Source organism: Anabrus simplex, chromosome 2 (genome assembly GCF_040414725.1).
Source record: "Anabrus simplex isolate iqAnaSimp1 chromosome 2, ASM4041472v1, whole genome shotgun sequence".
Lineage (NCBI taxonomy): Eukaryota > Metazoa > Arthropoda > Insecta > Orthoptera > Tettigoniidae > Anabrus > Anabrus simplex.
In genome coordinates, this window is record NC_090266.1 from 986,954,858 (window position 1) to 986,969,684 (window position 14,827).

General features: G+C 39.3%; 1 protein-coding gene across 1 annotated transcript in view; it reads left to right on the forward strand.

Moving 5' to 3' along the window:
* The window catches only part of Aldh7A1 (aldehyde dehydrogenase 7 family member A1), a 155,069-nt gene that overhangs the window by 37,755 nt on the left and 102,487 nt on the right, over positions 1–14,827 (forward strand). Inside the window, exon 4 of the mRNA XM_067141845.2 lies at positions 9,226–9,441. Within this exon, the coding sequence (XP_066997946.2) occupies positions 9,226–9,441 (216 nt within the window). The remainder of the gene's footprint in view (positions 1–9,225; positions 9,442–14,827) is intronic.

A 14,827-nucleotide genomic window follows, 5' to 3' on the forward strand; every position in this document is an offset into this window, starting at 1 on the left:
GGTGGTGTCGCGAACAACCAAGCTCAATGGGAGGAGGAATATGATGTTGGTGAAATTACACTTGAGGAAGTGATAAAGGTGGTAAATAAACTCCATTGTCATAAAGGAGCAGGTATAGGTGAAATTAGACGTGAAATGGTGAAGTAGTTTGTGTTGGTAAGGTACCTTCAGCATGGACAAAAGAAGTAATTGCACCCATCTATACGCAAGAGAACAGGAAGGATTGAAACAGCTATCGAGGTATCTCATTGATTAGTATACCAAGCAAAGTATTCACTGGCATTTTGGAAGGGAAGTTGCGATCAGTGGTTGAGAGGAAATTGGGCAGAAACCAGTGTTGCTTCAGACCACAGAGGGGCTGTCAGGATCAGATTTTTAGTATGCGCCAGGTAATAAAAAAATGCTGCAAGAGGAATAGACAGTCATGTTTATGTTACGTAAATCTAGAGAAAGCATATGACATGGCACGACGGAAGAGATGTTTTCCGTACTGGCGGACTATGAGATTATGGGTAGATTATTAAAATCAATCAGAGGCATTTATGTTGACAATTCTGCTGCAGTGAGAATTAATGGTAAAATGAGTTCTTTGTTAAGGGCACTTACAGGTGTTAGCCAAGGCTGTAATCTTTCACCTTTGTTGTTCGTAGTTTACATGGATCATCTGCTGAAAGGTATAAAGTGGCAGGGAGGGATTCAGTTAGATGGAAATGTAGTAAGCAGTCTGGCCTATGCTGATGGCTTGGTCTTAATGGCAGATTGTGCCAAAAGCTTCCAGCTTGTAACTTGAAAATAGGTGCAATGAGTATGGTATGAAAATTAGCCTTTTGAAGACTAAATTGATGTCTGTAGGTAAGAAATCCAAGAGAACTGAATATCAGATTGGTGATGCAAAGCTAGAACATATAGATAATTTCAAGTATTTAGGATGTGTGTTCTCCCAGGATGGTAATATAGTAAATGAGATTGAATCAAGGTGCAGTAAAGCTAATGCAGTGAGCTCGCAGTTGCGATCAGCAGTATTCTGTAAGAAGGAAGTCAGCTCCCGGACGAAACTATCTTTACATCTGTCTGTTTTCAGACCAACCTTTCTTTATGGGAGCGAAAGGTGGGTGGATTCAATATATCTTATAAGTTAGAAGTAACATACATGAAAGTAGCGAGACTTATTGCTGGTACAAACTTGTGGGAACAATGGCAGGAGGGCACTCGGAATGAGGAGATCACGGCTATAGATGAAGCTGTACGCATAAGCCGGCTTTGGAGGAGGGGTCATTTGAGGCGAATGGAGCATGATAGGTTACCTAGGAAAATAATGGACTCTGTTATGGAGGGTAAGAGAAATAGAGGGAGACCAAGACGACGATGGTTAGACTCACTTTCTAACGATTTAAAGATAAGGGGTATAGAACTAAATGAGGCCACAGCACTAGTTGCAAATAGAGGATTGTGGTGACGTTTAATAAATTCACAGAGGCTTGCAGACTGAACACTGAAGGGCATAACGGTCTATGATGATGATGTACGTATATATAGGGTGAACCGAAATTTGCGCACTCGGGCTTCGCAGCACGACTCCTCACATGCCAACAATAAAAACATGTCTCTCACAAAAGTTTGTCCTGCGAGTGTACCCGGCAGAAAAAAGGATGTTGAAGAGTGGCAATCTGGCAACACATGTATCCACATGTAGGGTAACTACCTCTGTCAGCACATATTAGTCGTGCTGTACAGTTGGTGCAGTGGATAGAGTTTTGGATTAGCATGCAAGAGGTCGAGAGGTCGATCCTGGGTTGAGGCGTATGTTTTTTTTATTTCATAAATGTAGTCCAGGTGGTATGGTATCTGGCATCTTAATCGTCAATAGCAAATAAATTCATACCGGGCGAGTTGGCCGTGCGCGTAGAGGCACGCGGCTGTGAGCTTGCATCCGGGAGATAGTAGGTTCGAATCCCACTATCGGCAGCCCTGAAAATGGTTTTCCGTGGTTTCCCATTTTCACACCAGGCAAATGCTGGGGCTGTACCTTAATTAAGGCCACGGCCGCTTCCTTCCAACTCCTAAGCCTTTCCTGTCCCATCGTCGCCATAAGACCTATCTGTGTCGGTGCGACGTTAAGCCCCTAGCAAAAAAATAAAATAAAAAATAAATTCATAGCCATGACTTGGAAAGTGCGTCTTTCAAAGCTTAACAATGAAAACAATTGTTCGTCCATTTCTAGGATCATAGTATGTAAGTACAAATGGTTTCTAGAGGACCTGCTGCAATCGCTGTTGACTGTCATATTGTTGATTTATGTGAGTAAAATAAGCACATAAAATTTTTTTGTCACGTTGGTTATAGATGTTTTACTGTTAAAGTTGTGAGCCGCTTGTTGTTGGAGAGAGTGGTTCGACAGTTAAAATCAACAATGATTCTTAAGTTATTTAACAAATGGTTACAAAATAGCCCTTTTAAGCAGAGAATGCAGTATCAAGTAGGTCAATTAATCAACTATTTGCAATCTCAAACTGACAGCATATATACGGATATCCATTTTACATATTTTCTCTCAATAAGAGGTAACAGAAGTGGAGCAGTTAAAACACCTTAATAAAAAAGTTTTCGAATATAAACATTAAAGTGCATTATCAAGGATACTTGCCCAAGGAAGAACCATCATATTAATAGACAATAATACTGAATTTAAATAACTACCCAGGTGATTCAACAGTGTTTAATTCATAGTCAGTTTGTGTATCCCAGAACTTTTATTTAAGGATTAACGTTGTCTCAATGCATTCTTCTTCACACAAGTAGTTATTCTAGTCAAATGGGTACTTTCATGTATTGTTAAACAAGAAATTTTAAAATAACTTGAACTAAATATTTTAACATTTTTTAAAATCAGAATTCTGGTTGTAATTTGATGATTTTGAGTTGAGAAACTGGCTGATGATGCCCTAAATGAGGGCAGAACACATCCCAACAACTGAATCGATGTTAATGTAAAGATTCTATTTGTAAAGAAAAATAAAATAAAATTAAATTGTATTGAAGAGGTTACCTCCAAAGATTGTTTTGAATAAATATTATATAACAACATTCTGCCAAAAATCTGATGACACTTTTCCTGACTCATACATCTTACACGCTAGATGGAATAACTTCATCATGCTGGTTTCTCCTAAAGCAGTCAGCAATTCAGAGGAAATGTCTGGTGTCTTGTTCCTATTTAGGTCTCTCAAAGTTCTGTCAAACTCTGACCTAATAATTTGGTGTCCCATTTCATCAGCATCAACAGCCTCTTCTGGTTCCAGAACCATATCAACTATGTCTGTACCTTAATTCAACCATTGGATATTGTTACCCCCCCCCCCCCCTTTTTTAAAAAAAGAGAGCACATAATGAAAGATACATATAAAACACGTAATTATTTGATAATGCAAAATAACAAACTTTACAGAACGACATCAGCCGATGATAAACCAGGAAAACATCTTAATTTTTACCAACACGTGGCTTCGTTGGATAACCAACATGACAAGTAGAGAAAGGAAGTATGGAAAGCAGGCCGGGAAGCCCTACAGAGGATGAGATCTTACGTGACGTTGTAGGGAAAGAAACATGAGAACATTAACCCTTTGTCTAATTTATTTAACATATAGAATTGAATCAAGGTATGAAGTGCACAAGGTTAAATAACATCATTAATATAAAAAAATCAAATCAAACCACGAGGTTCCTATCAGCGTTTCTTCAGGAAAGTGAATATTTACACAAAATTACAATAACATTTAAATAAGTGAGCATGATTTCCATGTTGAAATTTACAATGAAAATTTAAAGGGGGCAATGACCTAATTACAAACATCATATAAGGCAAGTTGGAAAATGTTACAAGGGAAGGAAACAACAGAAATTAAATTTAGCGTAGGGGCCCATAGAGAAGCAGTCCTCTCCTAATACACATCAGTGAGGGACGCAAAGCTCAACAGGTGTGCACTAAATTGATACGGAATTACTGGAGGCAACTCGAAAGAAAAAAAAATTAAAGTTTACATATTCACAAAAGGTTAATAAAAGGAATTGCCTCCAAAATAAAGGATATGCCTAGCTGACGAACTACGGCATTACAAAATCAAAAGCAGTGAAAACCAGGGTCTAAGGCAAACTCCGAACGAATGAATTTATATTTTAATTTAACACTTGAGAACAGAAAACATGCTTACCCCGTGATGGCTACAAGGTGCGTCCGATCGTTACGACGTACGAAAACCAAAGACGCTGAACAGAGCCTTGCTCTTGCTAAGGAGTCAAAAGGCCGGAAATTGGGAAATACTCAAACAGCCAATCAGGGAAGCTACCTATGTTTTGATCCGAAGTTTCACCAATACAAATTAGTGTTATTTTCACCAATAGAACTACAGCACCATATATGGTAATGTGGGAAATTCATTCTAGAGTTTTTGATTGCAAAACTCAGCGATTTCGTGATCGAAGCCTCCACGTGGCACTACAGGGTGATACAAAAAATGGGTTACAAACAAACATATTACTGGAGATCTCCAATATCAATGTCAATGATTAAGTAAATAATTGTCTCTTCAGTGAGTCCTGAAAATACTTTAAAATACAACTTCATCAGAAATAAAACACACAAATTTTACATAATTTTTACAACAAAACTTTAGTCGAATTCTTCAAAAAATGTCAGTTCCTTAGTTTCTTTTGTCAAGTCAAAAATGATTCCACCGACTATCAACTCACCACCGGTGACAGATATGTTCCTGCGATCTTTCAGCTTTGCCTTCTGTACCTAGAAATGATTTTCCACCTGAGCTCTTAATATTCATACCTTTCCTAGGACCATACAACCTTCAGCATCCTAGCACTTCTCCTTCAGCCATTCTTCCTTAGCTGTCCTGTACTTTCTATCCACTTCATTCTTTATTTGCCTGTATTCCTTTCTGCCCTCTGCATTTTTTGCATTATTGTACTTTCGTCGTTCATCAATCAGGTCTAGTATCTCCTGAGTTATCCATTGATTCTTAGTTGATCTTTCCTTTCTTTCTAACATCTCTTCAGCAGCCCTGCTGACCTCATTCCTCATGACTGTCCGTTCTTCCTCTGTTGTGTTTCCTTCAGCCTTCTCATTTAGTCCTTGTGCAACATGTTCCTTAAAACAGTCCCTCACACTCTTTTCTTTCAACTTGTCTAGATCCCATCTCCTTGCATTCCTTCCTTTCTTCAAGTTCTTCAACTTCAGATGGCATTTCATAACCAATAAGTTGTGGTCAGAGTCCATGTCTGCTCCTGGGAAAGTTTTGCAATCCAACACCTGGTTTCTGAATTTCTACCTAATCATAATGGAGTATATTTGATACCTTCCAGTGTCTCCAGATCTCTTCCACGTATTCAGCTGTCATTTGTGGTGTTTGAACCAAGTATTAGCAAGGACTAAATTGCCGACTTCCTCCTTCTTTCCTTTGTCCCAATCTGAATTCTCCTACTGTATTACCTTCTCTTCCTTGGCCTACCACTGCATTCCAGTCTCCCATCACAATTAGATTCTCGTCACCTTTTACATATTGTATTAAATCTTCTATCTCTTCATATATTCTTTTGATTTCTTCATCATCTGCTGAACTAGTAGGCATATAGACCTGCACTATTGTGGTGGGCATTGGTTTGGTGCCTATCTTGACGACAATAATCCTGTCATTATGCTGGTAGTAGCTTACCCGCTGCAATTTTTTTTTTTTTTTTTCATTATTAAACGAACTCCTGCATTTCCCTTGTTTGATTTTGTGTTGATAATTCTGTTGTTGCCTGACCAAAAATCTGCTCTTTCTGCCAACTTATACCAACTATATCTAAATTTTCAGATTCTCTAACCTACCACAATGATTTAAACTTCTGACATTCCACGCTCGGATTCGGAGAATGTCAGTATCCATCTTCCTAGTGATTGCCCCCTCTCGTGTAGTCCCCACCCAGAGATCCAAATGAGGGACTATTTTACTTCTGGAATAATTAATAATTTTGTGTGGCTATTTATTTCTAACCGAGTGCAGACGTTGTAAGGCAGACCCTCCAATGAAGGTGGGCGGCATCTCCCATGTGTAGGTAACTGTGTGTTATTGTGGTGGAGGATAGTGTTATGTGTGGTGTGTGAGTTGCATGGAGGTTGGAGACGGCACAAACAGCCAGCCCCTGGGCCATTGGAATTAACCAATGAAGTTTAAAATCCCCGACCCGGCCGGGAATCAAACCTGGGACCCCCTGAACCGAAGGCCAGTACGCTAACCATTCAGCCAACAAGTCGGACACTTCTGGAATATTCGACCCAGGAGGAAGCCATCATCTGTACATCATTCATACAGAGAAAGCTGCATGTCCTTGGGAGTTAGTTACGGTTGTAGCCGTGCAGCAGTATCAACACAGCTGAGCCATGTTGAGTATTATTTCAAGGCCATATCAGTCAATCATCCAGACTGCCGCCTTTGCAACTTCCAAAAGCTGCTACCCCTCCTTTCGATAAACCATTCGTTAGTCTGGTCTCTCGACGGATACCCATTCGATATGGTTGCACCTGCAGCTCGGCTGTCTGCTTCATCGGGACACACAAGCCTCCTCACTACAGCAAGGTGACATGGTTTGCAGGGAAGGAGATAGGTCGATAGTTTTTTTTCATACAAAATAACACTTATTTAACAGTTAAAAATCAGTAAAACAAAATCTTCATAATACTGTGACAATGAAGGCCGAGCTTGGGGAATCGGCTGAAGTCAGTAATGCTGGTGAGAGGCGATAATGGCAGGCAGCGACAACAGTATGGGCAGACCAGCAAGGAGAAAAACAATAACATTGGTGAATTGTTCTGCCTCATGATAAGAAAGCTCTGAGAAGAAGCTGGAAGTTGACTAACAATGGAGTAGACTGCCAGAATTATCTGGAAATGGAAACTACAAGAAACTTCCGCTGGCCTGTATAAAAAGTGGAGTCAATGTTGAGCGAGTCAGTGGCAAGTGAATGCAAAGAGTTATGTGCCGGTTTCAACTCAGTGATGTTTCATTTAGGAAAGTGAGAGTCCATCAGACAGCTATGCAGAGATCTGTGAGGCTTGTTAGCTGTGAAGTGAATTGTTCTGGAAGAAGGCTGCACCATGGAAAGTCTTATTGGTGAACAGGAATTTAACATGCCACCAGGTTGTGTGTACAAAGAGATCATGAGTAAAAACTGTGTCCAATAGAAAACTGAAACACAAATAAATTTGTAAACAAATGTAAATAGTACTTTATTAAATTAAGGGGATAGTAAACTGTGCTACCTTTCAAAGTAGTGATTTTAATTTTAAGGACCCTAATAATCCACCATAGTTCACACTCGGAATGAATGCCTTATTACTGTAAGTGGCACATACTCACTAGAATGACTCATTCTAAGAAATTTGTCCAGTGTAGTGCAATAATAATTTCATAACATTAAATCTCTTAAAGTCATGATACAAAAGACGTTTTACACCTGCCCTAAAAAGTCGTGTGTGGTATTTCCATGTACTGTACTATACTGTGAAAGTAGTAATTGGTAATCATTGGTACACTATGTGGCCAAAAGTATCCAGACTTCCCTCACTACTGAGCAAGTTGGTCATGCAGATAGAGTTGCATAGCTGTTAGCTTGCATTCGGGAGATAGTGGGTTCGAACCCCACTGTCAGCACCCCTGATGATGGTATTCCGTGATTTCCCCATTTACAAACCAGGTAAATGCTGGGGCTGTACCTTAGTGGAGGTCACGGCCGCTTTGTTCCCACTCCTATGCCTTTCCTATCCCATCATCGTCATAAGACCAATCTCTGTCAGTGTGACGTGAAGCAACTTGTAAAAAAAAAATATATATACCCCTCACTGTTCTTGCCAAAGATGCTAGCCATGTAACTAATAGCGTTTAGGACCTCCTTTTGCTACTAGCATTTATTCTTACTGGAAGGCTTACCACTAAGTTCTGATACACTGAAGCTGGAATTTGTTTCTATTCTTCCTGAAGCATGATAAATAATTGTTGTCAGGTTTTGGGCGAATTGATCTGGTATGCAACTGATGCTATAGTTTATCAGTTCATGTCGGAGCTTAGAACAGGCCCATCCAGCACATCCACCTGATTTTCTTCAAACTACGATGCAGTGGCCCTTCCTGTGTGGACAGGACTGTTATCATGCTGATATAGAAAAGGTGAAAATGTTTTCAAATACCTGCATTAATTGTGCCATTGACCACAACTAATGGTCTGAGCCCAAGCCAGATAAAGCACCCCCAAACCATCACACCACCTCCACTGAATTTCACTGTTGCCACACCATGCTCAGATAAATACCATTCACTGGGCATCCACCAGGTCAACATACACCTCTGAGTGCCACAGCATATAGCATGACATATCACTTCATAAAACCTTCTCCTACTGCTCCACAGACCAATAACAGCATTGTTTGCACCACTCTTAAGTAACGTTGTGCATTCGTTCATGTCATCAGTGGCTTCTGACAGCAACATGACCCTGAAAACTGAATGCTATCAACTCCCGATGGTCCGTTTTGGCACTGACCTCTGTCCATGACTTGCAAAAGAAGCCCTTTGCATTAGTTGACAACGATGTCTGTAGATTGGTTTGTACAGTACGAATTACAGTTTGATGGTCCCTATCAGTTGATTTCTTAGGTCTAGCAGAGTGATGATTGTATTTGGTGCTTCCCTGAAGTTTCAACTTCATAAAACATCGCTAAGAGTGGACTTAGGCTCATGTAACTCCTGTGAAATCTCTCTTACAGAATGCCTGAACTTATGGTTCCCTACAGTCGTGTCCCATTCAGACTCACTCAATTCTTTACTTTGACTCATTCTGACACAAAATATGTCTGTGATATTGACACATTGTGGCCGCACTTATATACCCTGGGATGCATAGCCAGAAGTCACAGAGAGCGTATTCAGTGGGGTGTCCAGAGACGTTTTGCTATGTAGTGTAAATTTTTGCTGGAAAATAAGTATCACTTAAACATAACATTTTCTGCTGCTTGGAAGGATGACATCATTTTGAGTGTTTGACTTCAACATTCAAGATGTTCAAAATATAACTTTGGGACTTAATGTTCCAAACAAGTTTGAAGTTGCATGTATTTCTTATGCATGATGTTGAACTAGTTGTGTGACATGTTTATGATTAAATTTCATTACTCTTATAGGTATGTGGCAATTGTGTTCTGTGGAAAGGAGCCCCATCAACATCACTTGTATCAGTAGCTACTACCAAGGTGATTGCATCTGTCCTGGAACGTAACAATTTGCCGGGTGCTGTCTGTAGTTTATGTGCCGGAGGCAGTGACATAGGAGAAGCCATGGCAAAGGATACTAGACTCCCTCTTCTGTCTTTCACTGGAAGTACTAAAGTGGGACGCCAGGTATAGTAGCATTTCACTTTCATTATTTCACTACTACTATACCCACTTTATGTCTGCTGAGGGTAGAGTGCAATATATCTTTGGAAAGGACTGGAACATGTTTGTTACATCTATTTTTCTCAGTCTGATCTTTGGCTGTGTCAGTCTAAATGCGAATGAGATATGAACAATACTAGTAACATGATTTCACATGCAGCCAGTCCCTATGATACATGGTGTGAAAGTATAGCTAGTAGGGTTGGTTGGTGTATATGTTTCAGTGGTCTTGGCAGACTGGTACGAGGTATATAATTGCCCCTTTTAGCTCGGTGAGAAAAGCAGCAGCAGTCGGCTTCCTAGACATCGTTATGAAGAAAGACAACAACTACACTTCCTGACATAAAATGTGAAATGCTACGAATTTCAGACAAAAATTAATATTGGTCTGTTTTGAACCTTGCATAAATTAAATATTGTAACATTACAATAATTTGGCAATGTATCATGAGTTAATTAGCCCTTTTCAGAAGTTTCAGAACAATAATTAATAAATATTATTGATCATGATAATCACAACACCAATAATACTGTTTTCTGCCTTCGGACAGGAATAACCACAGACAGCTTGTCTTAAGGTTTATAGCTGTCAGTTCTCATGTCACATATTTTTGTAGACATAATGGCTTGTCTACAACAGTTTGTCTCGCTTCTAAGTCACGTCATAATGGCTCCTTCTTGTGAAAACGCAGTGAGGTCCGTGGCATTGGTGGAGAATAGGCACAGTATACGCTACAAAACAGACGTTATAAGCCTGTCTTGTTCTGAAATGTACATAACTGTTAAATGGTACAGTGAGGACAATATCCACACCAGTAGGCCCAGTTCTGGCCATAGGAGAAGCACTACTGTGCGCGATTATTGCTTTCTTGTAATGCCAGGACAGACTATATATAACTGTGGAGGTCAGAAATCATTTGCAGTAAGTACAGGACACGAATGTCAACAAAAAGACAGTAAGGAGGAGGTTGTATGAAGTGGGATTACAGCCCAAGAGACCCGCTACAGATCCTCTGCTTGGATGTGAGGACCATGCCTCTTGGATGCAATTTGTCGGTGCCCTTCGAAACTGGACTGTGGAACAGTGGAGCTCAGTGCTGTATGGATGAATCCAGTTTCTGTTTGAGGGCACCAGATGGAAGGAAACATTATTCATCTGTACTTTTTCTGCAAGGGCACCATTCAATGGAGGCTCTGTGATGGTCTGGGCTGGGATTACCGCTGATGTGTGCACAGAGTGTGTGCCAAGAATGGGAGTCTGACAGCTCACCAATACATCGAGGAGATTTGAGTGCATCACATGGTTCCTTTTGTACCTGTCATTGGCGAGAAGTTCATCTTGATGCATGAGAATGCTCATCCACACGTTGCCATCTGTGTACGTTACCTGGATGAAGTCAGAATTGAGTGCAGATTGTGGCCTGCTTATAGTTCTGACCTAAACCCCATAGATCATGTCTGGGATATGCTTGGGAGACATGTTAGGAGTCATTCCCACAACACATTGGCTCAACATAGGGTTGCAACTTGGAGTTACACCCCATGCAGACTGGGGCGCTGAAGAAATGAATTTCGAGCCACATCAATATGGCACACCAGCAAACAAATTTACACAATCCGAATTGAATGATTTGACAAGGGATTTAGAGAAAAACAAAGAAAAGAGTGAATTACTGTATTTCTCCAAATCCAAGACAATTCTGAATGCAAGACGACCCTCACTTCTTCCTTCAAAAAAATTAAATCAGACTTAAAATAAGTTTTGAGAAATTGTGATTTTATTTCTGACAAATTTCAAATTTAATTTAAAAAATAAAATAAACACACACAAATATCATGTAAATCTTACCTACTTCCCTAATTATTTTCGTTAGAGGTATCTGATACTGCCTTTGTAAGATTGGGGAATGCTTATTCGTGACCCCGCATTCGTATCGCATCTTGTGTTATTGACATTCCGACTGCATTTATTGCGCACAAACTTCACAATTTCACGTTCCTTGTTGTGGGCCACTGAATGCCTTTCTTGTATACTACGCATTTTTAGACTACCTTTGTTTTCACGCCAAGCCGAATATTGGCTTTAGTAATGCCGCATTTTTCTAGGGGTGCACAATTATTCTTTATTTCCGCATATTTAATAACCATTAGCCCTTTCCACTCGAATTACTTGTAAGGCCTGATTTCTCCCAACTCGCATTTATTTCTGTCAGCATTCTTCATATTTTAAAACCTGGTATTAAGTACTGGTTGTAGCAATATATACAGCAAGGAACTACAAAATTAATGAATGTATGGTATTTACATGACAAAATAATGTTTTTCACTTTCTTAATGGTATGTCTTGAGTGTGTGGAAGCATTCAAAGCAAATGCCTGGATGGAGCCCTGCTTGCTTATCCAACCAGCCTTCACTAAAATAATCTTGCATTTCTGCCTTACTGCTCATCCCCATGTTGATAATTATACCAACAAATGCCTTCAGCTCTTCTAAAGTGGAGTATTTTGCTGTATTTTCATTTCAGCCAATTTGTTTGTCTCATGGACAATAGAGGTGATCAACTGATCAGTAAAAAATAGCTACCAGTACTCTAGTTCTATTTTAGGTCTTTTGCCACAACTTACGAATCCACTGACTAATCTGTAAGGAAATTTGGCTAATCCTGCATCACCCGTTCTACGTGATCTCCAAGGTATGTTTGAAATCAGCACGGTATGACTGGGACCGGGACGAGTCACAATACTATCGCCTCCTCCATGATTTCTTGCGATGCTGATATCAATATTGTCATTTGAATCATTAATGGATATATCACTTTCATTGCCAGATTCAAAATTTTCATCACTTTCATGGTCACTATAATAAAAATCAGCCAAAATAGAAGCAAGAATCTCAGCTTCGGTCAGACTGTACGCCGCCATGTTGCTTCACGTGACTGCTTTCCACTGTCAAGGAAACGGACCAATTTTGCCAAGCAAAGAAAAACTAAAACACACCTATTTGTTTTCTTATGGTTTCCGGAAGGGACCAGCACTTACAAAATGAAGTACAAAAGCCCTGGCATTCCAGGTAACCTAGCAACGAGCGCCGAAACATACACGAACTATAAAGCTAAGTGACGGCTGTCGACCTCAGGTCGACACACGAGCGGAAAGGGTTAATTTAAAATTGCTGTCATAATATCGAAGAGAACCCGTTGAAAATTTGCTACGTTACATTTAGCGCTAGCAGGGCTGTCCTGAAGACAAAATGAATTAAATTGCCATTGTTTACCCTTCTAAATTGGTAAACATTGGCTTGTGGAGATCTCCACAATGTACCTCATTACCATATTCAACAAGTTTACAGTACACCTCACAGCAATTATAATAAGAAGTATTTCTTGTCAACCTATTCAATACAAATCACCTTTATTGCTGTTTACACTTTCATAATTATTAATTCTTCTTAGGGACATGTTTCGCTCATATAAAGAGCATCTTCAGCCTTAATTGTTTTAATCTTAAAATGATGTCCCTGAACAGTCGTAAACATATTAAAAAGACTATAGTCAAAATTAAAATTACAGTGCGTGCTTTGAATAACGTCATTCAATTCGGAACAACCATGATGACCTGTAAAAGTTTACACTTCTTATAAGCTATAAATTTCATTTTTTTCCATATTGAAGTGCAATTATGAGAAATAAATTGACAAGAGTGTCCACCTTTTCAATACAATATATCAAGTAAATGAAATTACATCAGTTCTGGGACTAGTTTCAGCCACTTAATGGCCATCTTCAGCCAAATAAAAATTAAACAGATTATGTGATAACTAAAACATATTCATACCAGACAAAGACAATGTTGGAGGAATAATTATAACATTAAAATACATTTAAGAACAAAAATTATAGTTATGATCTTCTTGTCATAATATGATGTCTTTAAGTTGACTTAGGACCTCAGGCAAAGAAGTAAATCTGGAAATGATAGCCTGAATTAGGGCTGAATAAATATACAGAAAAGAAATTTAAAAGGAGAAAATTTATTTATGAGACTCACCTCTAATGTGAGCACTGACTTGCTGGAGGAAGCAGGCAGGCCATGTAAACAAAGGAGTAGATAGGGAGAGGAGGGGAGGGGGGTAAAGAAGGGAGGGGAGAAGGGGTGTCTGAGGTGGGAGCTGAAGGATGAGAAAAGAAAGACTGCTGCTGAGAGGGGAATTTAAAGAGATTGTAAAAGAAAAATTTTTTCATCTGAAACATGATTACTTCTCCTTATTTTCCTACTGCTTTTCCCACACCTGTGGGGTCACAGGTGTGAACTGCGTCGCACATGTGGATTTGTCTCTGTTTTACGGCCGGATGCTCTTCCTGATGCCAACCCTATATGGAGGGATGTAATCACTATTGCATGTTTTGTGGTGGTTGGTAGTGTAGTGCGTTGCATGAATATGAAGAGGAGAGTGTTGGGACGGATTCAAACACCCAGTCCTCGAGCCAGAAGAATTAATCAGAAGCGATTAAAATCCCCAACCCGGCCGGGAATCAAACCCGGGACCCTCTGAACTGAAGGTCAGTATGCTGACCATTCAGCCAACGAGTCGGACAGACATGATTACTAATGATAGGAATTAAAAGGTCAAATAAAATGTTTGATTTCTCTGAAATTTCATTTAGATTGAAGTTAGGATTGAAAAACTGTTCCAGATGGATAAAACAATTTTCCGTAATATTGAGCAGAGGGCCTTTTTGTATAACTTTGAGAATTTTCATGTCTTGGTTGATATTAGTGAACTTATGGTTAGTATCCTATGTGCTGTCGCATGGTCCGAAATCTGTTACATTTCATGGCGTTAACATGCTCTAAGTATCTTGTATGGAAGCTCCTACCTGTTTGTTCGACTAAAGATGCTTTACAATTATTAAATTGAGTCTATAAACACCTGACTTGGTGAACTTGTTACGATTAATGGAATTGGTATTGTGTAAAATATCTGTGTTTCTGTTACAAGTTTTGAAGGCTATTTTGATGTCATGCTTTTTAAATATTTTTGTGATTTGGTAGACTTGTTTATTATTAAACGTAAAAGTAGATAAAAATTGTTGTGAGTTTTTTCTTTTGTTTAGCTGGTTGAAGGTTGATGTTTATTAATGATTTTCTCTATAAAGTAGCTGTTGTTGTCATTAAATTTAGCTATATTGTGAATGGTGTTTAATTCGTTTTTAAGTTCTTTTTTAGACAGTGAGATGCTATGGGCATGTGAGATGAGATGGGCATGTGGGTGTATGGATCTTGATTGATTGTGTTTAACATCTATGGTATGCTGCACATTTATGGGCATGTGGGTGTATGGATCTTGATTG